The sequence below is a fragment of the Platalea leucorodia genome (genome assembly GCF_965183815.1).
Source record: "Platalea leucorodia genome assembly, chromosome: 12".
Lineage (NCBI taxonomy): Eukaryota > Metazoa > Chordata > Aves > Pelecaniformes > Threskiornithidae > Platalea > Platalea leucorodia.
The window spans coordinates 15134635-15161118 of NC_138834.1; the positions used below are offsets into that span (position 1 = coordinate 15134635).

General features: G+C 41.1%; 1 protein-coding gene across 9 annotated transcripts in view; it reads left to right on the top strand.

Annotated features, from left to right (window-relative positions):
- The window catches only part of SUDS3 (SDS3 homolog, SIN3A corepressor complex component), a 29596-nt gene extending 5865 nt beyond the window's left edge, over positions 1–23731 (top strand). For 3 of the 9 annotated variants that reach the window (XM_082325179.1, XM_082325181.1, XM_082325180.1), the window contains exons 4-14: positions 555–610; positions 1006–1077; positions 3406–3425; positions 3998–4154; positions 7462–7557; positions 9523–9584; positions 10533–10554; positions 11296–11401; positions 15585–15669; positions 16868–17020; positions 18537–18619. In XM_082325179.1, coding sequence (XP_082181305.1) covers positions 555–610; positions 1006–1077; positions 3406–3425; positions 3998–4154; positions 7462–7557; positions 9523–9584; positions 10533–10554; positions 11296–11401; positions 15585–15669; positions 16868–16975 — 784 coding nt within the window. In that variant the 3' untranslated portion in view covers positions 16976–17020; positions 18537–18619. Of the gene's footprint in view, positions 1–554; positions 611–1005; positions 1078–3405; positions 3426–3997; positions 4155–7461; positions 7558–9522; positions 9585–10532; positions 10555–11295; positions 11402–13504; positions 13829–15584; positions 15671–16867; positions 17021–18536 lie in introns of those variants that run through there. The other 6 variants (XR_014229604.1, XR_014229605.1, XR_014229606.1 and 3 more) reach the window with 6 other exon arrangements.
- Positions 23732–26484: the final 2753 nt, after the last annotated feature.

The following is a 26484-nucleotide window of genomic DNA, read 5'->3' on the forward strand; positions in this document are numbered from 1 at the left end:
CTTACTGGCAGAGATATGTTTTTATACAGGTCAGGAAGACTTGGCCTGTGTTAAACCACAGATATGTGAGAAAGGAAAAGCAAATTTGCAACAGCACCAGGAATAGACTTTGGGGTTTTTTATAGTGTCAAGATCTACATCAGGAAATGCCTTCTGTTTTATAAGTAGGGAACTAGTACACAAATATTAAGACTTGACAAAGTAGCAGAAGGATTCTGTTGTAAAGTTTCTGGTGTCTGTAGATCTAAATGTCATTTTAAATTTCAATATTTAAAAAAAAAATTAAAAAAATCCTATTTTACCCTGAACTGTTCCCAAAATAATTGGTTTGGGTGCATTGTAAAACCAATGGAGTGGCAGGGTTTTTAGAGAGAATGATAACCTTTCATTTGAATAATAGTCTTTTAGTTGTTGTTTGTTTGTTTGTTTCCTGAAGTTCTTCTGAAAGGTTTTGAATTCCGTGTAAACACGTTGTAACCTACCTAAACAGATGGTGAAATAAATGATGTATGTTTGTTTTTCAAAGTAAAGTTGCGTGCTCTCTGTCTTTGCAGGATGTATCAGGACAAACTGGCATCTCTGAAGAGGCAATTACAGCAATTGCAGGAAGGTAAGCTTTGAAGGGGATAGCTTGTTTTTCCTGAACAATTTTCAGCACTTTTCAAAGGCCGTAGAGAGATGAGGGTTTTGAAGGATGTAAGCAGCATCCCTCACTGCATGGTAGCTCCCAGTCATGCTGCTTAGTGAAAAATGTCAGCCACTTCCCATCCTTTTTCCCTCTAAACGCTCGTAGTTAACCCTCTGTGTACTAAAGCGTTTCTTAAAAGGAGTAGTTGGCTTTCTGAAAAAATGGGGAACGTGCTTATCGAAATAAGCAAACTAGAACTGTAGTTTTCTGATTTCAATACTAGTATTTGTGTCTCAAGTGGTGTATGGCTCCTTGAGAAAATTTAATACTTGGAAAAAATAAAATTCCAGTGGGAATCCACAATTTATTTCAACTAGGTACTCTTCAGGAATATCAGAAAAGAATGAAAAAGTTGGACCAGCAGTACAAAGAAAGGATACGAAACGCAGGTAAGCTGAATTTCTTTCTAAGGTGCTGCATACAACTTAAATTAATGTTTTTTATAACACCTGAAGAAAAATAAAGGTAATTCTGTCCTTGAAATCAAAGGAACTTGCTGGAGCAAAGGGGGGTTCTGCTTCCGAGGGTATGTTGTGAGTGCATGAAGGATGACGGGATCTTTGATTTTTTTTTTAATTTTTTTTTTCCTTCATCAGCATTGTTTGCTGACTGTTTACTAAACACCAATAAACAGATTTAGTCTTCATTTGTGTGAAAAAGCACAAGTAAAAAAAATTGTTTCATTTTTATCTGGCACCATGCCTAACCTACAGTTGCCTACTTTGGCTCGTTCTTTTGTGCAGCGTGTCTGAAACCTTCAGGTGCCCTGTTGCTTTCAGTTTGCAGGAATGGAAAGTTAGGACTACATGCTTTCCCAAAGATCTGTTTTGTGCCCTGGAACAAGAGGGTTTGCTGCTGAAACTGTTCTTCCTTATAGCTGTGACACTGAAGGGGCTGCCTGTGCTTTGTGTCCTGGCGCTCTGCTTCAGGAGCAAAGGCCCAAGTGAATTTTTAAAGTGCCTAGCTCTCAGCCCTTCTGGGTAGCCTTTATTGTGGTGCTGTAGAGAAATGGCTTGGAAATCAGATCTGTTTGCCTGCCCTCCCTCCTTCTTTTTTGTTCTCTTTCCAGTAGGTTCTTATCTTGGATACTGAAGCAGGGCCTTTTACAGAAGCTATTATGTGGAAATAGGAAATGTAGCTGTTCTTCCTTTGGAAAAGTTGGATGAATCCTGTAACGCCTGGGCTGTTACTCTGGAAACGTTAGAGGGGCAGTGGCAGTTGTGTGATGGCTAACGTACACCAACCTTTGAGTAGTATAAATTGTATCTTTCTAAAAGTGCTTGGGATGGTAAAAGATTTGGTTGAGGAATTTAAGTGAATTGAACTACTTCTTGTTAACAGGAATCTGTCTTCTGAGATGAATTTCATGTGCACTAGAGCTACGTTCTAGTAATATTGGGTTGTTTTCGTAAAATTAAGACTAACTGCAAACTTGTATTTCTGGCTGGCAAAGACCAGTGCTGCAGCAACATATTTCTTCCACAGGAGGGCAGATGGTGATAACTTTCAATTTTATGATAAAAAAAATCCAACTGCCTAGTACTATGGGAAAAATGGTCTTTAATGTTTATCCTTCCCACGTTGAGGTTTTGGTGGTTTTGGGTTTGTTTTTTTTTTTTGAGAATTCACAGATATTAAAGCAACAGTTTAGATTTACCTGTGTTTTATTACCTCCGTAACGCAGCTTCCATGCTCAATCGGTAGAGCCCTTTGCAAACAAAAGGTTTGATTTTTATTGGGCCGTTAGCATCTTTGGTTTCTATTTTATTGTTGTTTAAAATGATTTAAAAAAAAGAAAAAGGCACAGTAGTACAGTGTTGCTACTACAGCCTTCTCCAAAACATGTTTGAAGCCTATGATCTTCACAGAAGTTTTTACTGTTTCAAGTATTTCCAAAGCTTAATATGGTGGTGAAATATGGTGACTTGAGGACTGCTCAGGTGCCTCAGTTGCCTCTTCTTGGCGCTACCTTGAGTAAAAACTTTGGCTTGGGCATTATGTCCTCCAGGACACATGAGAAGGGTCCCATCCTGCTTAATTTCAAGCTGTTAGGAATTGCACAAACATTGGCAGCAGGACTATTTCACACCCAGAAATCCATTTGCCTTATCCATAGGTCTGACTTGAACTCATCATTGCCATGTGTTAGAACTTAACCTTCAGTGATACGTAACGATTTCCTTGCTTGTTTTCTCAGGCATAAACAGCCTGAAATCAGACACCTGCGAGTTGAGTAGATGAATCTTCTAACAGCTGCAGAATTATTTCCAAAACAGTCATTGCTGAAATTTATGAAGATGGCTTAAACTGTGAATTCTTGCCAGCCGTACATTCAGCTACATGTTTCAAGCTTCTGTCTGGGAAGTTTATATCTAGTATTAATTGCTTGTAATTAAACTGGAAGAAAGATGGACTACGTGCTTAGTCCTGCTCGGAATAGTAGCTGAACTGAATAGTATGGAATACTGCTGTGTAGGCTTTGCAAATCTGCTTGACAATCTGTAGAAAACTTCAATTAGCGATATATTTTTGTGGAATTTTTTTATAGTTACTGTATTTTCAGCGTAAAACTGTGAAGTGAGAGTAGAGTTTGGATGAGTACGTACACTGTTTACTTCACCGCCTCTCTTGGCTGCAATAGTCAATGACTTAAAATGTTAGGGAAGTCATTTTGTGCATCCTCGAAGATAATAAATTAAGTCTTTCTTCTCTTTCAGAACTGTTCCTCCAGCTGGAAGTAAGTACTCTTTAATTTATCAGAACATATATTAACTAGATGGAAGAGGTATAAACCTCCGGTTTCATCAACTAGTACTTGTGCTTGTTTTCCCAGAAGGCTTAAAGAAATTTTCTTCCTCTAGCTAGCATTATTACACTGGAGATGTAGTACAGCCTACTGTTGGTATTGCTTCCAGTAACTTCTGGACTTTGTCATTAAAATAGAATTAAAAGAAATATTTGCTCTTGGGCTGCTGTATGCTGGCTGTGCATTTGGCTTGTTTAAAAAGCTTGTTTGAGGTGGTAAATGATAGCGCTGTTTATAAATCTGAAGAGCTCTCTGCCAGAGACTTGACAGAGTATGCAACATTAAAACGTTTTTTAAAAATAATTAATTCTTTTGCCAATATAGTACTGCTTAGTCATTTTGATGGTTTTCTGTTGATTACAACTATCGATAATCTTTAGAACTGGCTACAGTTTTGAACTGAAAAGCTAATCAATACAGCAGTTGAAAGAAGCTGTTGTGATATCATTAGCTTGAGTCACTGGTTCCTTAGTTAACCTTTTTGTTCTTTTGGTTTGCATTAGACAGATCAGGTGGAAAAAAATTACGTCAAGGAAAAGAAGGCAGCAGCAAAGGAGTTTGAAGATAAGAAAATTGAGCTTAAGGAAAATTTGATCGCAGAGTTGGAAGAGAAAAAGAAGATGATTGAGAATGAAAAGCTAACCATGGAATTAACAGGAGGTAAAAACAAGAGAGGCATCTGTCATTTATTCGCTCTGCCACTGCTTAGGAAAAAAGATACTAAGGTAGCAATGCTGGTTTATACAGACAGTTAGTGTGAAGACTTCAAAGCTTTCCAGATGCCAACAGATGTAGAATGCAAATTCGTGGCCTTTTAATGGAGAAAGTGGTTCAGTGATCTGAAAATAAATTAAAAAAAAAAAAAGTTATTATTTATTTATAAAATAAATTTCAGTGACCTGAATTACCAAAAGGTGAAGCAGCAGAGTGGATGGGCTTTCGTACGTGCAGGGAAAGGGGCTTCTTTAGTTCCTGCAATCTGGCAATAAAAATACTGAGATATGCCACAATATTGGCCTAACCAGCGGTGCCAGGTTGTAAACTGTGCCCTTTTTTTCTCCAGTAATAGGTGGTCAAGAAGTTGAAGAAAACAATGAAGGTTGAAATAAGCTACTTAAAGCCAGAAAAATAGATTTGTGAGCTACATTTGTGTCCAGACTCTGGAAAATGGACATGAAACAGACGGATTTCTTTCATGAGACCAGTTGGTGCCCCTGGTGCCTTGGCAATGCTCTTTGCAGTAATTGACACAGTGGAGCTAAGTAGAGGGGTAATTAGCCTCCTTCACAAATTGTGTTGCTGTGATACTGAACCAAAAGTCTGATTTGATTCTCTTTTTAAGAGCAGCTCCCTTACTTCATGGACAGATAATGCTGGTTGCGTTGCTGAGGCCTGTTCATGAGTTAGACCTTTTATATCTTTCTTGTGTAGTATCTACAGAAGTTACGTAAGCTAGTAATTTAATTAGTGTTCAGAAGCGAGAATTAAAACCTGTTTGGACATTATCAAGGGTGCTCTTGGCTTTGTACAAACTGTTAGGGCTGATATGGTCTGCTATGCTGTTTCCCAGATCTTTTTTTTTTTTTTTTAATTATGAAGTCTAGTCTGATCTTATAACCTGTGCCTTATCTTAACTTTCCTATTGTTATCCTATGCCTCTGTCTGATCATTACTAAGTTGGGATACAGTATTAATCTTGTAAGCAGATTTTCATTAGTGGATCGGGATCTGACTAGATCTTACCCTTGGAAATCTGCATACCAATGTTGTAGGAGTCTGAAGGAATCCAGTTTCTTTACCAGTGGGACAGCTGTTAACATCAGGGTTCGGATTTGCAGAGTTAAAGGGAGAGTGAGGAGGGACAAAAAAGTATTTTGTAGTCTGATTTGGGGACCAGATTAATCCTCTTCAGGGAAATGTGTCCCCCCGTTGTTGTGCGTCCTGAAGAGATGAGTTGTTTCATCAAATATAACTCTAGGAAAAGGCACGTAAGTAACTGTGGAGAAGAGATCCGCTCTGTGTGTGTTAGCCTTCCCTTATCTCCTTCCTTCCAGACTAGCAGAAATGCAATGGGATTTCTTTAGAGGTAACGGATTGTGTTGTGAACATGCACTGGAGGCTAAGAAATAACAATACTGGAACTGATGTGGACTTGATGGTTTTTAAAACCTATGGAAGTTCAGTGTATACAAGGATACAACCTGAAGCATAGGCTCGTCTGGGAGTGGTGCAGATTCATTAGGTTGCAATAGTTGCCTCCTGTTGTGGAGCATTGTGTAGCGTGGTTCCCAACTACTAAGCCTCATGCAAGACTGTGTTTTGGGTTAAATTTGTTGGTGCTTTAGCAGCTCTTCAAAACTTCCTTTATAAAGTTTTCATGAATCTCTCGAGAATCTTGAAGTTCTTCAAATATTTAACAGTAAACGTAAGACTCTCAAACTCTGTTTTGTTTTGTTTTTTTTCTGAAAACTTGTTTGGTGCTGACTTTCAGCTGACTTGTCACAATTTTAAGATACAGGGTGCTAAGAGAAAGAGATAAGGAAATTGATCTCTGCCTTATTCACGTTTTAAGTAATACAGGTGATAACTGTGTGACAACTCATTTGAAACTAATTTTTAAAAAGGAGAAAAAGCCTTCTTGACTTGGCTGTATATTGCCTTGAGTAAGTGCTTCAGACCCCTCTTCTGAGGCTCTCGTACATCGATCTTAAATGAATGAGAACGGCTTACATTCAACACCGTAAGTTACATTTTTAGTGTCTGCAGGGCTATTAATGTTCAGTGTTTTTCAAATTCAGCTTTAATCCTAGAGATAGTTTCCTTTGGCATAACTCGGTGGGTGGCACCTCATTTTTTTTTTTTTTTAAAGCTTTTATCATAATATTTGTTCCCTTGATGTGCAGCATGGTCATCCTTGTTCACCCTTGAGATAAGGAGAAAAGTAATTTGGTGTATTTTGACCATGCATAGCTGCTGAAGGTTTTAGCATCTAGAGGGAGCCAAAGAGGCTTCAGAGACTGAAGTCCTACCTAGGATGTGATTCAGGTGTACTTAAAAGATGAGCCAATAATTCTCAGCACATAGAAAGAGAGGTGAGATGATGTGTTTAGCATTTCAGATGTGGTCTCTTGGTTGCCAATTCAGGTTATCTTCATAAATTAAGGAATGATGTGTGACAGTTTAAGTAGTTCAGTTAAGACTACCTGTAGGCATTTGGACAAACTGTAATTTCAGGTAATTACTTGGTGATGAGACTTGTGTTTCAATTTTAAACAGATTTTTTTCTTTTTCCCCAGTGCATATGCTACAATTTATTTCCTGTCAACTGCTGCTCTGCATGTTATTAATTAGGTTTATTTCATTAATCATAATTTGAAACATTTTTAGATAATCTGAATTTAAATACTACTTGTGTTTAAAATTACTCCAGCAGACTTGTATCAGTCTTGAATGCAGTAATTGTCTGTATTCCTTTGACAAAGCTATTTTCCAGCTTGGAGACAAGAAAACGAGAGCGATTGATTTGTAGCTGATGTTTTACGTGCTATTAACTATCCAAGTTTTGTTAGCAAAGAACTCCATGGACTTTGGCTTTTAAATGATCTGGCCAAGAGCGGATAGCATCAGTGTTAAAGGAATTTGCCCTGAATCCTTGCAGCATCATTGTGCTTGTTATCGATACCTGAAGGAGCTGTAAAATGCCCCCAAACCAACTGTGCCGCTTCCAGCCAACAAAAGCTGTAACCGTGGCATCACGACGCCGTTATTGAACGGTGACCTAGTGTGAAAGAGAACTTGTATTCACTGTCAGCAGTTCCGGCTTGGATGCTGGAAGCTATCACAAAAAAATGTCGATTTTCTGTGTGAAAGAGGAAAGGTTCTTTCCTTTCTGCCCTGTGTAGAAAGCTGCTGCTTCTCTCTCCTTTCCCTCTGGTCTTATCAGCTCTCCAACTTCATTACTCTACAGATTCAATGGAAGTGAAGCCTATTATGACAAGAAAACTGAGGCGACGACCAAACGATCCCGTTCCTATCCCAGACAAGAGGAGGAAACCTGCCCCTGATATCCTTTTACGGAGTCATTGGAGGGCTGTTGGATTTGAGGCCAGCATGCTACCTGCATCTATGTCGTTTTGTACTGGAAGGAAAATGAAATGAGCTGCTAGGATCAAATTTTAATCTAGGAAATACTGAAGTACAATTTATCGTGTATAATGTGCAATATAACACAACCAGTCTTTGGAGATCCCTCAGTATCCAAACTTAAACTTCACGGTGTTGTGAGGTAACTTATTTGATTTTTTTTTTTTGTTAGTGAGAATAGTTTGAATTCTTCAGGCAAGTTTTTTCACAAAGGAAAAACGTTAAAAGAACACTACATATAAATGCTGAGGTAGTTGATTCCATAGATAGTAAATGGCTTTTTACATGAGCCAAAGCTTTTCTCATTTCAAGATGTGACAAAACATTTGCCAGAAAGATCATATTTGTCATATCAAAGTAGTTTTTCTATTTCTGATGAAGGCTTCAGATCTTTAATCCAGAGAGCTGCATAGCAAAAGCAAGGAGTGCTAGATTTGTTCTTTGAATAGAAATAAAAAATGAAAATCCATCTTGTTTTTGTATATCACACGAGAGAGAAAAACATGTATATGTAATCCTTCTCTTCTGCCTCGTTGTTTCTTATAATTAAAATGTTCCTTGGCCTCTGGAAATATATTTTTAGGTCCTCTGTGATGATGGGCACTTTTTCTATTTGTATATTAAATTCACCTGGAAAGGAAGGCAATGATATTTGCTTTGCAGAGGCTTCTTATTAGATTCCAAACTGGTATGGCTTAAATCAGATTCAAAAAACGTTATCTTACGACTTCTGAGTGACTCACATTTTCTGAAGGCAGTATCAAACCTTGAACTTCTAGAGTTCATGCAAGATGGTCACAAGCATCTCCAGTTTTAATTAACCTTTCTGGTTGGAGATTCTGTTCACTCTTTCAGGGGGAAAAAAAAATAAATCTATTTATTAGTGCCCCCATCTCATCCAAAATAAATGAGTTTCATAGTGAACGTGACCTACTAATTGAGCATGATGCAGCAGCCACAGTAGGACACTCTATCTGCCTTGCCGCACTGGGGAGAGGATTAAAGTCCGTCAGAAACAAAATCCTTAAAATGCAGCCTAGCAATTGTGAACTTCAGTGTAATACTTGGAATGCTTTTGACGTAACAGCTCTTTTGAAGAAACACTGTAGATTAAAGCTGGAGGTGGGGTCCGCTGCTTTGGGTATTGTTTTCCTTCTGTGTACTTAGGTTTTTCTTGCGTGGAAATGACAGAGGAGCAGTAGAAAAGGGAAGTAGGAAGATGCAATTGTGAAACTACGCAAAATGATAACGGAGCTCTAAGAAGGCTAAAATACACTAACTTCTGTGTGCTGAGATTTTGCTTTTGGTTTCAGGTGAATGGTAGGCTCTTACTTATCCTCAGCCACACAAGGATGTGTTTTGTGCCTCCGGCTTTATTTCCTGGTTCTTTTTTTTTGAGTTTTGTTTTGTGGGGCTTTCCCCTCTTCTCGCTATCTCTCTATTCCTGTTTACCGAGTTACAAAATAATGAGTTTCTTTCCCTAGGTTTGGGTGGGATTTGGCTTCGTTGTACAAAATCTGAAGCGAGCCTGTTGTGTTTCAGCTCCCAGATCGTTCTCTACAGAAATGCAACATGAAAACACTGAAAATGGTAGCGCTTGATGCCTCCATGAAGTAAATGTCAATGCACTAAAGGCTTTTCATTAATGGTTATGTCTGAATAAGTTAAAATGATTTTGCACTCTATTTGCTGCTAAATATGAGGCTCTGTGGAGATGAACTTGTATTAATTCATACGATAAAAAAGGCTCAAGTGTGACACTTACTAAGATCTTGTGCAACTTTACAGAAACCTTTTGGCTTATGTGTAGTCAAGTGAAACGTCATTGACCTTTAATTTTTAGCCTTGATTATCAAGAGCTTATGGGAACCTTAATTCTGCATACCTCAGCTAAATTATTTGTTGACTGATGAGCAAATAATGGAGGACCTGAGAACGCTGAATAAGGTAGGGATTATTGCTTTATTTGTATTTTTTTGTTTTAAAGAGAAAGCTAATGCTTTCCCCTGAAGAGAACAGAGCTCTGGTTTATGTTCCTTTTTGAGATGTGGGACTGTTTCATCCCGGCAGGCTTTCTGAAGTAACACAATAAAAGATGTAGCAAGATGGTATCTCCTCCCTTTTATTTTAATAGGTTTAATTAACCTAATTAAAATGACTGTCACCTAAAAATGTTACCTTTTGTCTGAACCAAGTGATGAGCTATCTTAAGGAGTTTCTTCCTCCGCACGGCTGAACAGATGTTAACGCATCTTTGAGATCACCGGCTGCCTCTGGTTTAGGCCTTAGTGTGTGGGGGTGGTTTTTAGTGGTTTTTTTTTTCCTCCCCACTGTCACGATACTTCAGCAAACTGGGTAGGGTGCGCTGTGTATGCTTACATATTTTCTAGATTTAATGAGCCTACTGCTTTCTTGCTAAACACTCTAAGGCTTATCTAATTTCTTACAATAGAGGCTGCTCATTAAGGCATTTGCTGATGGTAGTGCAGCATGGGTTTTGTGCCAGCTGTTGAGGTGTCGCTAATGATTTATCTCCTGTATTTCTTGTACCCTGAGAAGTGTTGGATCATGTTCAAAAATACAGTGTGTATAGATGGGTTTGGTTTTGACTTGTTTTAGTGGATTATCCGAAGGCTCTGAAGTTCGGTTTGTAGACCTTTTGTATCGCGATACTGATTCTCTATACCTTTGGCTGTTTATAGCGTGCTGTTCTGGTTACGTGTTATGCCACTTAACAGTACATTTAAAAAGGAAAAAACCCAAATATTTAGAGTATGGAAAGTAAGACTGTCTTTTTATTATTAAAATAATTAAAATTCTGTCTTTAAATTATTACTGCAGACTTGTATGGCTCATGTCAGATCTCTAATGCTTCTTTGCTCTCTTTCTGTGTAGCTTAAATCGCCCAAGAGACCAGGTGAGTTAACAGTTGCATGGGAACTTGTTCACAGTCGTGCTGTTTGGAACAGAGAATTATAGCGTAGGCTTTTTGACTGTACAGTTGCTGACTGTGTAATTTGACTGTATAATTGTTTTGACTGTGTAATTGCTGTTCTTTGTGTAGCTACTGTGGCGAATGAGTGCTCTGTGGCATCTCTTCATCTGTCCTGAAGCTTGTCAGGGATGGGAAGGGAGGCGTATGCGTCTTTGGTGGCTGAAACGTTTGGGCATGGGACAATCTGACTGTGTAAAGAGGTTTTTCCATTATATTCAGGTGCATCTGGCAGCTTGCCTGCTTGTCAGGTAGATGGAGGGATTGAGAACTTAGGGTTTTATGCCTTCAGCTCTCTAGATGTGTCTGTATACTTTATTTCAAGACAGAGTGGTACTAACTTGCCTGAGTAATTCTGACCCTATTTAGCTACTCTACTATAGATTAGAATTAAAAGAAAATCAAGGACACATTGTCTATCACCTGCCTATCAACATTTTTTCAGATAAATGTTATATTTCAGTGACTATTACAATTTATATACTCAAGGCAGAGGTTGAATTATTCGTCCCGGGATAGGGAATATTCTTCCGACGGAAATTTGAGTTTGTAGCTTTCTGTGCTTATTACTTCTGCTTAATATGACCTTATTAATCGCAATTCTGCGGTCAGATGTGTGTGGTGGACACATGCTGGTCTTAAACACGGTCTCTCTCCTGTTCTCAGCCTCTCCCTCCTCTCCCGAGCACCTCCCGGCTACACCAGCAGAGTCTCCAGCACAGCGGTTTGAGGCCCGGATAGAAGATGGAAAACTCTACTATGATAAGAGATGGTAAGTCCTGGTAGATTTCTGCTTTAACTGGTCTGAGCCTTGTGTAGTGAGGAGACAAAGACTGCAGAGAGAAATTGCTTTGATAAAAGAATTTGAGGACAAAATGTTTTTGGGAAGAGGTTAGCCACTTCTCCCAAGGGCTAATCATTGTGACTTCGGTACGTCAGAAGTGATAATGGAGTGTTTAGATCTCGTAGACTTTCAGGAGTAACTATTGGCTTGAGCAAAAGGAGACTTAAATCTTTTGCACGGAGTCAGTTCTGCACACTGTGACACCTGGGACCCATTTTTGTCGAACCTAATTTTAAGTAAGAGAGCCACCGGCAGATGCAGCGTGATGTAGCTGTGAAGTCGGTCAGCTAGGATCCAGATACTCTGCGATTGCAGGCGCAGCGGTGTCGGCAGTACTCGCAGTCCTGGCGCTCAGTTTTGTAGAACGCCAGCCCGTCGTTCCACAAGGTGGCAGAAGAAATGTTGTGTACCAGATGAGCAGAATGAAAAATGTTTCTAATAAATCCCAATAACCTTTAAAGATCAAACCCGCATGGGAGAAGCAACTTCAGAATTGCTGATTGGATTTTAGCTCTGTTAAGTTTTATGGGCGTGTAGCTGTGCAAGCCTCGCAAAACACAAGGAAAATATTAAATTTTGCAGAGAAATCTTAGTAGGTCTTAAACTTAATCCGTGAGACACGCGAAGCTGGATAATCAAGGGGGCAATCTATTACTCCTTGAGCAGAAAGCAATTTGCAAGTCGTATGCTTATTTGTAGCCTACTTGGGTGTTCTGGTGGCTCAAAATAACAAGTGACAAGGTTGTAATTTTATCACGGAAAATGATAGCTGTGAAGCTTGTTTTCTACACAACAGCCAGCTTGTGCAGTTTGTCAGCTTTTCCTCCTGACAGTGAAGTTTCATCGAGAGTTCAATGCATGCAGCTCTGATAAAGGCTGCTGCCTGGAGCTTAAACTTCTGTGAAGCGTAAAGCAGACTTGAACTGAACAGGCTGCTTGTCACTCCACAAATTCATGAAGTTCTTTTTTTGCTTTCATAATTTTTTTTTTTGTGTAAAGTGACTATTCTCTAGGATATATTTGGATGAATAAACTGTTCTTTGGAATTTTTAAGCATGTGGAGTACTGTAAAGTGTTGCATAAGTAAAAAAAAAAAAAAAAAAAAAGGAAAGATGGAATCTGGAGTAATCTGTCAGTAAAACTCCCAAGCTCTCACCAAATTGAAACCTGGGAGAGCTTCAGTGAATCTCTCAAAAGCACCAGCTCTCTCTGAAAGGTATCTAGTTGGGACATAAAACGCTAACAGATATTTTCACCTTGCTGGATTTGATTGTCATGGGGGTCTCGCTGTCAGGAATTCCAGCTGTTGCCTTTCCTGCCTTCCTTGTTCTTGTACTGTTTTAAGATAATTATTTTACATTTTTTGGCTGTAATAATCCTGCTTAGTTTTTTTTGATTGATAGTAATAATACTTGTGCAAAGTAGCTGGTATTTAAAACAATGAAGTAACTCTTGATAGTGGGAGGGTAATTTTTTTTTTCTAAGGTGTATTAAGGCTGTAGCTGCTGGCAGGCACCAGAAATAATAAAAGTGACAGCTCAGGAGTGACTACTTTCTCTGTTACCTGACAGCAGCCATGAAGGACCATTATCTCAAAACAGTGAATGTTTAAGGCTAGTCATGGACTCCCTAAGGTCTTGCAGAGATATTTCACAAACATATCTCCAAAGCGGAGATAAAGGGAGTTTCAGATGGATGTGGAATTAGACTTCAGTTTTTATCCTCGGTCAATTTGCTCTATGCCCCCCCGTCAGATCCTAAAATACAGTTCACTGTAAACCAGCCGTCTTTTTGCTTTTAGCTTTGTCTGCGTACAATAATGCAGAGTGATTTCTTTCAGTCTTTGGGTGGAGATGCAGTTGAAAATCTTGGCCTTCTAGCAAAATAGTTTGTAGCAGAAAGCAGGCTTATTTCTGCTTGCCTCGCTTGTCAGTATTGTGGTGTATTTTACCTACTGCAAAAGCAAGAGTGGTTTGGCACTTTCCTTCTCTTGAAAGCCAACTCAAATTCCATTGCATTTTTCATCTGAAGTGTTTTCCTCAGTTCTACCCCTCTGTTCCCCTGTGGGTGTATAAACCCGGCAGAAGGCTGCGACGTGAACGTGTAAGTGAGATGTACCGGGCTGCTGTGCCTTCAGCTGACCTGTCTCTGTGTGCACGGAGCATGAGACGGTTCGGACAACTCTTCAGTGAAAAAGTGCTGAACTGACTCGTTACCTTGCCTTTTCTGTGCACAGGTAACGTAGATTTACCGATGGATGGTAACTTGTGACGTGAAATCCAGGGGCTGAAGCCAGCTTTGTGTGTGTCATTAGCTTTGGAATTCACTGATAATCAAAAATCGGAAGAAACACCTGTGAGTGGAAGAATTATTTCATTATTTGTGCAGGCATGGATACCACTTGAGAGCTGTCCTTCGCAGTGGTATCTTCTGCACTCGGAAGCTTGTGCACTGATGGTATCAAGATCATAAATTCCCCTTGCTTAAACAGTCACAGCATGGCATGGTGGGACACTGTCTTATCTTAGGGAGGTCTGGTTTGTAGTAGCTTATAATCTTCCTTTATATCAATTAATGATTATCTGAGCTTAGTAAACTGAGATTTTTTGGCTCATTGCTGCTATTACATTGCCCTGGAACCCACTGACATCCTTTCTGTTAAAACGAGGGAGAAAGAATAAGTGTTGGACACAAGTGTCTAAAGGTTGCAGAATTTGAGAGGGGGTTTTTTTATTACCTCGCCCAGCCCATTGGTAATTAATATGTTCGGAAGGCTGAAAGCTGACACTGCCGTTCTTGTTGCTGGCAAGCAGTGTGAAAACTCTGAGTACGTGAGCCAGTAGGAAAAGATTATGGAATAAACTCTTGGAAGACTTCTATATTTACAGTATGGTTTTTGTAGAAATAACTGTAAAGATTATGCAAATCCATGCGTTTTGACAAATGGCTGTCAGCCAATCAGACTGCGGGGAGTTGCATGCTGAGTAGCTGCTGAGGGAATCTCTGCGCGGTGATTCTGCGGCTTGGGTTGCCCAGTTAAATAATCAGCACATCATGATTAGGGTAAAGGTGGAAATACACTTATGCTTTTATAACTATAAAGCATTTTGGTGCTCTCTTGATTAAAATTATTTACTTACAAATAATCTGTTTCGGTATAATTAGTTCTGCCTACGGAACTCTCCTAGGCGGAATAAACAGCAACTGGGGAGTTTTGTCTGGCACACTTTGCAGCACTTGCCAGAAACATGGTCTGCAAAGAAGGCAAGACCGTGAAATCGAGCCATTCAGAGTTATGGATTTTGAAGTTTTTACTTTGTATTATACAAAATGCACTAAGAAAAATAGATAGCATGACTGAAATATCATCTTTTAGCAGAAAAAATATATGAAATGTGATCTAAAAGGGGCAAAATGGATATGCTTATATATATATATATGCTGTATATACCTCCTTATGGCAGGTATATACAGCTTCTTACAGAATCAGTTACCCATCACTTACCATTTTGGGTGTTTTCACAAAATAAGACAATATTAGAAATTTGAGGTCTGTGTTTAAACAATAATTGATTGCACTGATGGAGTACAGTTCACTTTGGTGGTGGTGGGGCACTCGTGATTTTGTGTTGGGGAATGTGAATAACTTTTTAGTGTCTGTGATTTGCTCTGTCACGTTTTATCAGGCATAATATGGAGTTGCCTTCTCAAATCCATCCTGTGTCTGAATGTGAAAGGCTAGTTTGATGAACTCTTGAAACACGGGCTTATTGTCAATCCGTGTTCTCCTGTCTTGTGGCTTGGTGCTCTGCCCCTCTTTCAGATGGGAAATCTGTTTTCGGTAAGCTGCGTACAGAATTGAATCTGAATTGAGTGAGCTTCATGCATTCTGAAGCATCATTTAAATGCAAAATGTGTATGCAGAATCAGACCACCCGCTACGTCGGTGAAGATGGGGGAAGCGGTGTGGAAAGACAGACAGACTTCATATTTACTCTGTCCAAATGCTTGTAGAATCCTAGCTTTATCAGTCTTGCTACTGTTTCTTTCCTCAGTCTTTGGACAGCTAATGGTTTCATGTGTTTCTCTCTCTTTTTCTACATTTTTGCAGGTACCACAAGAGCCAGGCTATTTACCTGGAGTCTAAAGAGAACACTAAGATCAGCTGCGTGATCAGTTCTGTGGGCGCCAATGAGGTAGTGGGCTGCTTTCTTTTTCATGGGAGCGGGGAAAGCTGTGGGTCAGCAGAGGCAGGTAGATAGCTGTCTAGTAAGGACAAAGAGAAAAATCAATATTACTTTCAGAAAATATGCAGTTGTTTGGTGTCTAAAGAAGCTGAATTCAAGGTAAAACTGAGTTGAGAGATCCCTTCTTGAGAGAGATCTGAGATGGGGAGAGACTTGCTGTGTTCCTAAAGAATGATCCTATATTTTGCAAGTAGTAGCTTGGCAGGCAGGAAAAATGGGGAGAACTGACATGTTGCATCTCATTAGCACTACATTCATAAGTTCCATTGCCATTATTTTAAGAACATACGCACAGTTATTATTAATGCAAAATTAAAAAAAATCCCATTAGGGAATCCAGAAGAGGAAAAATTTTTGTCTACCAAATTTAGTTGTTTTAAGGGGAGAAAATTCATCCTGGGTACACGTGTTGTGAAGTAAGCTGGCAGCATCCATCACCTACTTGAGGGAGAGGGCAGGTGAGTCATTTGTCTGAGACAATTTCCCTGTGGCTAATGATTAAGGCTTAGAGAAGCTGGTGAAGAGAGGTGCGTGCCTAAGATTGATGTGAATCTTGCTGCAAAACAAGCTTAGTGCTTGAGCAGCGCATCGCTTGGGCAAAGGGAGCAGTTTATTCTTTGCTTGCAGATTCCAGACACTTCAAGGAAAGAAATGATAGACTTGAATGCACTTCTCTTCAATCAGCCAATAAAGTAACTTTAATTTGTTTTGGCAGCTGAGGGAAAATATTTTATTTTCGACAAAATGAGTTGCATATGGGATATGCTTTGTATCACAACTGTTCTCCTTGCAGTAACAGTTGTTACGCTCAACGGTTGGTTATTTAGATAAAGCAGTAGTAGCATGCTAATGGATGCGTTAAAAATATAGTACTGCTAATTTGATTAAAGTTATTACTGTTAGCTGAAAACATTAAAACTAATCTTTTGGGAGCATCTTACCTGAAGGAAACGCAAGCCGTTAATTATAATTGCATGAATTCTTCAACGTGAGACAATAGGTTTCCTTTTAGTTTTGCGGGGTTTTTTGAGAGAGGCTGGGGAGGAGGCATGGCAGTTGTTTGCCCTGTGATGGTTCTTTGCAGCAATATAAAGCCAAGGGAGAGAAACACTTCACGGAATACTGAAATGAGAAGGTGTTCTCTTAGGGGTACAACGTGCACATCTCGGATTTCATCACACGTTCAAAAGTGTGGTTGCCAAACTGTGATCTTACTGGGTCCTGCTTGAATTTAGAAGCTAGAAGGCGGACCTAGATTTGCCTTTTGACACCAATAAACTCTGCAGTATGTGCAGGAAAGGTTGGTTGTTTTTTGGTTTTTTTAAATTCCCATGAGCTTATTCAGCAATCTCAGTTTGTTGGAAGTTGAAAAAAGGAGGAAGCTTATTTTTCTTTTACAGTCTAGGAATAAAAGAAATTCAGAGATGGATTTGGTTGTTTCTATTCTGATGTTACCTTCTGATTGCAAAATACATTGTATGTCTAAAACATCAGTTTTCAGTTCAGAATATGTCTTGATGCTTTTATTTTTCTGAACTGTGTGGCACATTTTAGTGTTAATAAGCAATTTCACTGTTGTGGTCACTTAAAATTGAATTTTAATTTTCCTCCAAATGGATCTTAGCAAAACAGTTAACTTCAGTAAAAACAAATACACCATTCCATCGTACTGTACAGTTTTACATTCTGTCACGTTTGTTGTTCTGTACAGTTGCTCAGAGTTTGTGCATTTAAGAATTCTTTTGGTTAGTAGAACATACCAAATTCTTAGAAATGTTGCAGTGGGGAGATGATTACCAGTGAAGGTGGATTCTAATTGCTCTAGAGAAATAACTGAAGTACAAATGCAGGCAAATATTATATTTATATTGAGGGCTCCTGCTAGTAAAGTCAACTTATAATTAAAATAATAGAGTTAAATCAATCTACCGTGCCAGGCCTGTAGCTAATATGGTATCTAAAAAAAACCTTTTTGGATAAATCGCATGCCAACACTAACTTTGTGGTCCTTTGCAGTAGGCAATATTGGACTTGTGTCCTAAAATACTGTAGTACTAAGAGCTGGATAACTCGTATTTTCCATGCATTTATTTAAATATGTTTAAATGGCTTAGAATGATAAGATGGAGAGGAGATTTGCTCAGATTTGATTTTTAAAATACAAGTATTTGGGTCTAAACTTCTTGAAAGTGATTTTTATGTTTTAAAAATTCTGAGTGGCTGCCTCCATGGAAGCAATTTGTCCTTTGAAACATATGGTATAGCAGCAAGTTACGTGAATTTTTCCATGCAAGTGTTTAAAAAAAAAGAGGCCCTTTTATCTTCAGATACAATTTATTTAATACATTGTGAGAAATGCTTCACTGAACAAAATCAGAATAAGCTTTTCATTTGACTAATAGTTACTTGTCTGGGCAAATCCCAGGATAGGTAATTTTATGATCTGTGGATCTAGAGAGGCTTATTCTTGATTAGGTAAAGCTTAATGGCAGAGTTCTGTTGCGAACTATAGCAGAAGGAAACTTGCTTTCCTGATGATGCTTGGAAAGAGTCATTTTTCTTGATGACTGTTTTGAGCAGGCGGTTAGGGTGGTAAAGTTAGAGACCTGATTTCAGTTTCTACTCAGGTTGTGAATGCCTAATGTGGGGAGGGAGAAGGGCTTAAGCTAAATCATCTGTGCACCCCGAGTAACCGAGATGTTCAGATCTGGCAATAGGAGTACCAGGGCTTGATTGGCTGCGTATTGCTCACGGTGGGTTTTCCCTTTTTCTCCCCAATGTATCTCCCTCTCCCTTTCCTTTTCTCTTTCATGCAGATCTGGGTGAGGAAAACCAGTGACAGCACAAAGATGAGAATCTACCTGGGACAGCTGCAGCGAGGTGTTTTTGTGATCCGTCGACGATCAGCTGCGTGACTGTATGCTCTTCCTTGGTCTTCTTTTTTGTTTTTTTGTTTTTTGTTTTTTGGTTTTTTTTTTTAAACTGATAGACAAACCTCCAATGGGGAATGGCAGTCTGTTTACTCATCGTAGCAGCAGAGGACGCTGTCATGACCTCTTACGAGACAGTTTGTGGCTGGCCACATAATCCCCAGTAGTCCTTAAATCTTTAGTGGTACCCAAGCACTGCCCTGGACTATTTCTGGATTTTGCATCAAGCTTCTGTCTGCTTTCTTTATATTTTGGGTGATTATTTAAGAAGACTTTGCATCATACTTTTTTCATCGTCGTTTCATGGTGCATAGATGGGACTCGTGTGTTGAAAACAACGTAACATTTATGTTTTGAATCAGACCAATGGAAGAAGCTTTGCTTGTCAAGACCTGAAGTTACTCGTTTTTTGGTTTTGTTTTCCTGCAAGACTCGGGATGTTGGGCAAAAGGAGATGAATTTTGCCAGCTTTCAGCTGCAGCTGAGAGATGTGTCTGGAATACCTGGTATACGACATCAGCTTTATTGGATGAACTGTTTAAAAACTTGAGCACTGAGGCTTTTTTCTTGGGAAAGAGTGAACAGCTTAGAAACTGCTGAAAATCCAGTTGATTTTAATGTAGTTAAGCAGTCACATGTGGTTAAGCAGAAGCTTCCATTTCTCTTCACATTAAAAAACCCTTCAATGAACAAGCAAAGAGTATATCTATTTGCTGAAGTCGTTCCCTGACATAGGTGGATGAGTATAAACCAAAGGATTAGTTAACGGGACTTTGCAGATAGCAAGACTATGGACTATATGTCTGAGTATAGGCACTCATACATGTAGAGAGACGAAAGGTAAATTTCTTTTTTACTGACGCTTAGAGTAACAGGTCATGCTGGAATCCTGCTGACAGAAGATACTGGATCTGTTGTATCTTCCAAAGAAGCCTGGTACAGAGCAGAAAGCGGCATTCACATGCTTTTAGTGTATAGCTGAAACCTTCATTCCCTAAATTGTCATGCTAAGGTTTCCCTTTGAAGGGTATTTTAATTACTGGAGATAACACTGGGTTTCTACACCTGCCCTCCAATAGCACAAGTGAAAATGCTCAAGTGATGATATCAGTATACTCCCTTCCAAGATGTTTAAAGATCTGACTCTGGCATTCCTTTATTATTCCCAGTCTTTTGCTGATGGCTGAAACCACCGATACCATGTGTGACTGCATTGGCATGAACTACACAGTGTACTGGCAGTGCTGTCAGATCTTTGCCTTCTGTGCAAAAGAATTTTGTGCTCCTTTTGATTACTGGACAAAAAGTTGTAATTCCTGCCTTTACCAGTATCTGTCACTTTGAGGCATCTTTTGTTTTGGCTTTTGAACTGCCTTCTTGTTCAGCATCAGTCTAGCCTTTCTTTCGTATCTGGATAAATGGAGTATTTTAAATGCCTGTTTTCATTTCTTTTACTCACTGCAGTTGGGTGGCAGTCACATCCCAGTAACTGATGGATGTACGTGGATCTGGAGTGGAGCGTTATGGCTGGGTTTCTGATGCGTTGCCTTTGTGGCTGAGACACCTTACTTATTTTTACCGTGTTTTAGAGTTTCAACTGGATCTGGAGCCTTGGCGAGGAAAGGAGAAGGTGTCTGTTTCCCACCCCTTGAAAATGTGCCACCTCTGCTGCAGCGTTAGTCAGGTGGAAAGTAGCAGGCTGTATTTTGTCAAGTTAACAGCATACTTAATATAACTTAGCATTCTCTGCACGTGTGACAGGTTTTTAATAAGGTGATGATGTACCAAACAGGATTTGTCACTGAGCCTTAAAACGAACATCATCGTTCTTATAATAAAAAGTGCTAAGTAAATAGCAGGATTTATTTCCTACCCGTATCATTTTTATCAATATGTATGTTTGTGGAAGTAGCTGGGAACTGTGGTTCAATTTTGGGGAGATCTCATGCCAATCTGCTAGCAGCAGGCGATCTCTCTGCTGCTGTGATGTTATCTGTTTTTGGGGTAACTTTAAAGGGTATTGGTAGAAGCGTGGAAGTGCAGCAGCTCTCTTAAAGCCAGGTGTGGTATAGGTGCGCATTGCGTAAGCTTAATTCTGTAGCTTCAACACGACATCTTAATCTGAATCAACAGCATCTGCTCACCATCCCTGTTCCTTGGCAGAAGGAGGGAAAGAATAGCTGCTCTCGCAGCCAAAAGCCTGTCTTGCCATCAGCTGTGGTCTTAATGTTGCAAGGAGGGTGAAGGGGGTGTGATGGGATGGGGGACACATTTCTAGTTGACACCCTAAATCAGAATTCGGATAGTCTCCTAGAAGCAAATACCTGGGGGACTGTTGCACCATCTCCCTCTTCTGTGACCCAGCTCAGCTGTGCTGAGAAAGTTAACTGCTCTCATAAGGAGTCATTGCGTCTTGTTGCGGATAAGCGAGGAGCGTAGCCTTGGACTGCAGGTCGCACTGGGGGAAAACCAGCTGAGAAGGAATGCGGACAGCGAGCAGTCAGGGCGGGAGGGAAGAAATTTAAGTGTAGTATTGACTGGGGAGATGGGTCACGTAAACTGACGCTGATTGAGGGCAGTACTTCAGCGTGGAAGTTGTCAAAACTCGATCTCAAACTCTTATTCTCCTCTTTCACGCCCATCTTGGATCTCCGGGAAGGACGCATGAGGTTTGTACAGCTCCTTTCAGTCAGAGCTCCTTGCCCGTTGCCGGTTTCCCCAGAGCCCCTGGCTCAACCTTTGAACTGTAACGTCTGCTTTTGACAGGCCTGAGTGTGGGCTTGTAGCCCTCTCTGCTCAAATTTAACTGCTACGCTGAAGGTATTTTGTTTTAATGCTACTTCATCCTTAGTTTCTTATTTTAATGGAATGAAAGTCTTTCTTGCCTTAGTTGATCACCGTAAAAAGCAGATCTGTCTCCTCTAACAAAGTACATGAATATTGTATCCTGTTTTTTCAAGCAGGCTGTTCTGTAATGGCCTGTGCCATTTACAAGGCTGGAAGAGATAAAAATGCAGTGCCTTATTGTGCGCTCAGGGAAGCAGTACATTTTTTAATCCTAGAAGGATGCTCAAAATGTGTTGCGGCGAGGATGAGGCATGTGGAGATCGAGAGTATAGACATCAGCCGTAGAAATGAAGATTTCCTGCCACCGGTTGGAAAAATAGAGACAAGTTACTCAAGGAGATGGACAAGGTCTTGCTTAAATTCTAAGAGAAAATTGGCTTTTCTATCTGCTATTTGCCTGTCTAACATCAGTCTTTTGAAGAATTCAAACCCTCAGTGAACAGAAATGGCTTTGCTACAGTTCTGAAAAGATTTAATCCTCATTACGGACAGCATTTAAAGGAAACTTCAGAAGTGGTTTTAACTCCTGCTTAAAGCCATTTTAAAGAAAGGTGAACCTTTTGCCAAAAATAGACTTTTATTGAGGGTTGAATTGTAGTTGGCTGTTGACTCGTATTAAGCATTTCTTTATTGCCTTGAGAAATGGACTGTGGTGGTGATCGAACCAGTTCCCGCTGGCTTTTGGGCATCCTACTCACCAAAAAGTTTCAGAAGAGGCTTTTTCCTAGGATGAACGCTAATAAAAGAAATTGTCTCTCTTAGCTCATGTGCTTTGGGATTTTGTAAAGAGACAAAGTGAGTTAAGGAGAGAAGTCTTGATTGTTTGCAATTTATTTGTACATTTCTGGGGAACTTGCGAAAATAAAGCCTAAAAGAGCAAGAAATTGCTGTGACCCTGGTGAATAACAGGTTCTTCCTCGTTCGGAAAAAGAAAAATTAAAACACCTTTTGGGTTCTTGTTCCACAAGCAAATAGCAAATGCTAAACAGTTAAGAAAAACTGAACGGGCGTCTAAGGTTTGCTGTCATCAGTTTTAGTCTGTCCAACTCTAAAACGGAAAATTCAGTATATTTTAAAGTATTTAGAAAACAAAAGAATGAATATTTCCATTTTTCTATGATTTATTGGAAACCCATTCTCACTGAAACTTCACATTTCATCCAGTTAAAGAATTCCACTCTTCTAACGTTTTGCTGAATTTGGGAAACGCAACATCTACTATCAGCTCAAACTTTTGGGATGCCAGAATATCTTGTAATACTTTAAGTACCTGTCTCTTTGCAATGGAGCGAATGCTGGTATTTCGATTCCCCCTTTTTAGGCAAGAAGGCTTTTCTGTAAAATACTGATTTCAGTTTAGTTAATCAATACGCATAAAGAGCTGTTTGGGTTTATATTACTTCACTGAGAACCAAAAGAACCCACAAAAGATTTGGGGTTGTTTTTTTGCTCTGATGAGATGTTAAGAAATAGGTGGAGGGGGAGAGTGGCTCAGAGAAACCTTGTACCCCAGGACCACAATTTAAATAACATTTAGGTGACAAAAGACACAAATGCAAAATATTTTCAGTGGTGTATATCTGAGTAGGATGGGTGTCTCCGCTCCCTTCGTATAAATAAGACGCTAAACAGCAACACAGGAATTGTTACTTAAACCTTTGGTTCTGAAATAGCAATGCTTTGATTTTAGGTTTATTTTTTTTTTTAAATCAATGCTTTGATTTTAATTTTTAGGGCTTTGGAACCAAGAGATGTAACCCACTGGGAACAGCGACGGATTTATTTAATGGGGTTGAAATCTGAAGCCTCTCAGTTGCCCCGTGTGCCTAAGGTCGCTTTGCCATTTATTCATTTCATTCTAATGTGCATCCACATGTTCTGCTCCAGATCTTGAGAGGGGGAAAAAAAATCGGAATAGTGATGAAACATACATTTTTCATTTCATTTTATTAATGTTCCTTATTTTTATTGAGTTAGGATTCTTTTGAGAGTGATGATTGCCTGCAGATCTCTGCTATTTTAATGGCTATCCCATGGCTAATGATCTAATGAAAATAAATACAAATGCGAATCGAGGTAAAGATCGGTGTCTTAAATCGAGGTTTCTGCTTGATGGCTTAAATCCTGTTTGGAATCGGTGACTGAAAGGTGCCAAAGGGAACGGATGGATCGCACTGGCCAACGCGGGTTTGGAGAGCGGTTGGCCCAGGACACGTGGATGCGGCTCCGTGTCTGCTGGTGGCATGAAATGAAAAGGTAGGTGGAGTTATTTGGTTTTTTTCAGGGAAGTAATGGATGTCTGATAAACAATTAATTGATTTCTGTTGAAAAAAAATAATTGATCATGTCAAATTCCTGTTAATACTGAAGAATTATTCATTATGGGGAAGAAATATCCTTTTGCCCATGCATTAAATTTTAGTAATGGTGCGTAGTCACATGAATATTTGCCTCCTAATCACATTACAAAAAATGTTCCAAGCATCACACATCACAAGGCATCGGGTAATGGGGAAGACTCTGAATACTAATGATCTGAAATCATATACTATAGGTCCACAAAATTAGTATACGCACAGGGGGCAAATATTCTGATGGATTTCTGTGGTAGGAAAAATCTGATCCATTGGAATTGGGAATTACTAAACCCCTGGGTTTAAGAGCGTCCTGAAGACCTCAAGACATGGCAGAAGAGCTTCACGTGTAACTCGGGCCCCCGGGATGCGTGCTCTGTAACGGGATTTCAGCGCTGGAGTATTGCTTAGGTCTTATTTTGTACCGGGTAGGAAGTTTTGCCGTTCAGGAAAGGGAAATAACGTGGCGGAGGCGGCGGGATAGTTACCAGCCCTGGCTCAGCCTGTCGGCCTTGTTCTCCCCTAAGAGAATTCAGATCGATTTGTTTCCTCTTTCACTGAAATAACTTTTGAGGAGAGCTTGTGAAGCCTGGGTGAAATACCGAAATAAAGCGTCTGTGCCCTGGGCTCTGCCTGTAGATGGAAAAACATCGTCCCAAGGGAGGGACGGTTGGCTGGCCGCCCAGCGACTGGCCCTGCCACAGCAGGGCTTTGCTCCCTGCGGACTTCATCCATCCGAGGAGGTACGGGGGCTTGCTTGTCCTTTCCAGGCACCGTGCAGATGAGTATTTAGCAGGTATTCTGGGGGGGAAAAGCGGCAGCGTTGGTGCTTTCTTCCCTGGCCGCTGCTGCGGTGGGTCTGGGCGAGGGAGGTGCTGCCCGTGCCGATTGCTGCCCGTGCCGATTGCTGCCCGTGCCGATTGCTGCCCGTGCCGATTGCTGCCCGTGCCGATTGCTGCCCGTGCCGATTGCTGCCCGTGCCGATTGCTGCCCGCTCTTGGAGGCAACGGCTGGGATTAGTGTAGCGAGGGGGTTCTGGAGCATTTAGCAAGGCTGGGCAGCTCTCTGTTCTGAGGCTGGCTTGCTGAAAGAAGTCGAAGGGTTTAATTTGCTCTGAGGTACTTTGAGAGCCGCAGGGAGCACGGGAGATGCAGCGGCACACGTGTTCTGGCCTGGCTCGTCGCGGCGTCTTCTGCGTGCGGCTGCCCTCTGCTCCCCGAGTGCTAAAGACGTCGGGGAACGCATCAATAGCCTTGCCTTGTCATGGATGCGAGCAACCTTAAATGCTGGCTGTCGCCCTCACGAGCCATGCCGGTTCCCGTGCACCATTTGATGTACCGAAAGGTATTAATCTGCAAAGCCTCTGAGCAGAGAGGGGCTTTTCCCTTTCCATCCGAGCGCCTGACAGGAACTCCATCTCGGTTATGTTGTATCCGTCGTATTCCTGGGCTGGACGACGGAGCAGTGAGGTGCTTCTGCTGGGTGCGTATCCTGCCCGTGTAACGGGGATCTAATTAATGGATACCCTCAATCAGCCGCGCAGGGGCACGAGCCCAGAAGAGGCAGTCGTCTTCTCGCTCCTTCAGCCAACCGACCATGCCTTGTCACCACACCCTGTTTCAATGTTGTTGTTGCATATTTACTTAAATTCCGAGGCATTGCTACATTTCATTTTTTTTTTTAATTAATTTATTATAGCGAGCGTTTTCACTGCTGCTGGATCTTTTTATTGCTCGATACCTTGTTGAATCAGCGCGGTGTCTCAGATGAAGGAGAACGTGGTGCGTGGCCAGGCAGGTTCTGCGTGCTTGGTTTCTCGCTGGGGACGGCGGGACGCGACGCCCCGACCACGGAGGTCCCTTGGTCCTGCGACTTGTGGCTTGCTGCAGCGTTCACTCCAGGGAGCTGGGTGGGTTCGAAGGGGCTACCAACAGAATCGCAAAAACGCAGTTATATCGGAAAGTGCTTGTTTTTAGCTCTCACCCCGCTTCCCCCGAGTTGTTTAGCGAGCCCGTTTGTCTCTCGAATGCCTACCGACGCGCCTGCCGTAACGGGGGCTGCGACGGACGGCGAGGGCGAGTTGTGCCTGCCTGCTCGCTGCGTGCTCAACCCAGCCGTTGTCGTCAGAGCACGGGGAAAGCCTCGCTCTTCTTCTTCCAAGAAGGGGGTTGTTACCTCCTGTGTTTTTTCGGGACGAGCTGCCCCTTCTGGCTCCTGACAAGGCTCACTCGGTTCGGCTCTTGAGGTGCCCCTGGAAACGCTGTGGCATGGTGTCAGTGCTGCTCCTGCACTATTAACTGGTTTAATGAGCCTCTTCAATAGTTTTGGGGAAGACCTCAGGCTCCTGTGTGACCTTATTGTCCCTCTTTGCCGCCTGGTTACGTGGTTCGGCTGGCGGAGCAGCGGCGGTGCTGGAAGCGGAGCAGCCCACCGTGGGCCCTGGCGCCAGGGGCTTTCCCTTCCCGAGGGGAGAGCAAAGGTGTTTCGGAGGCAGGGGCTCCTCGGGCCCCGTGACAGCGCGGAGGCGAGTAACCACGAAGCTGTTTGCATTGGTGAAAAGGGTTTCCTTTGCCCGGTCGATGGAGTTGATTTAGCGCCGGGATCCTGCGTTCTCCCGCAGGTCTCGGTCTGCC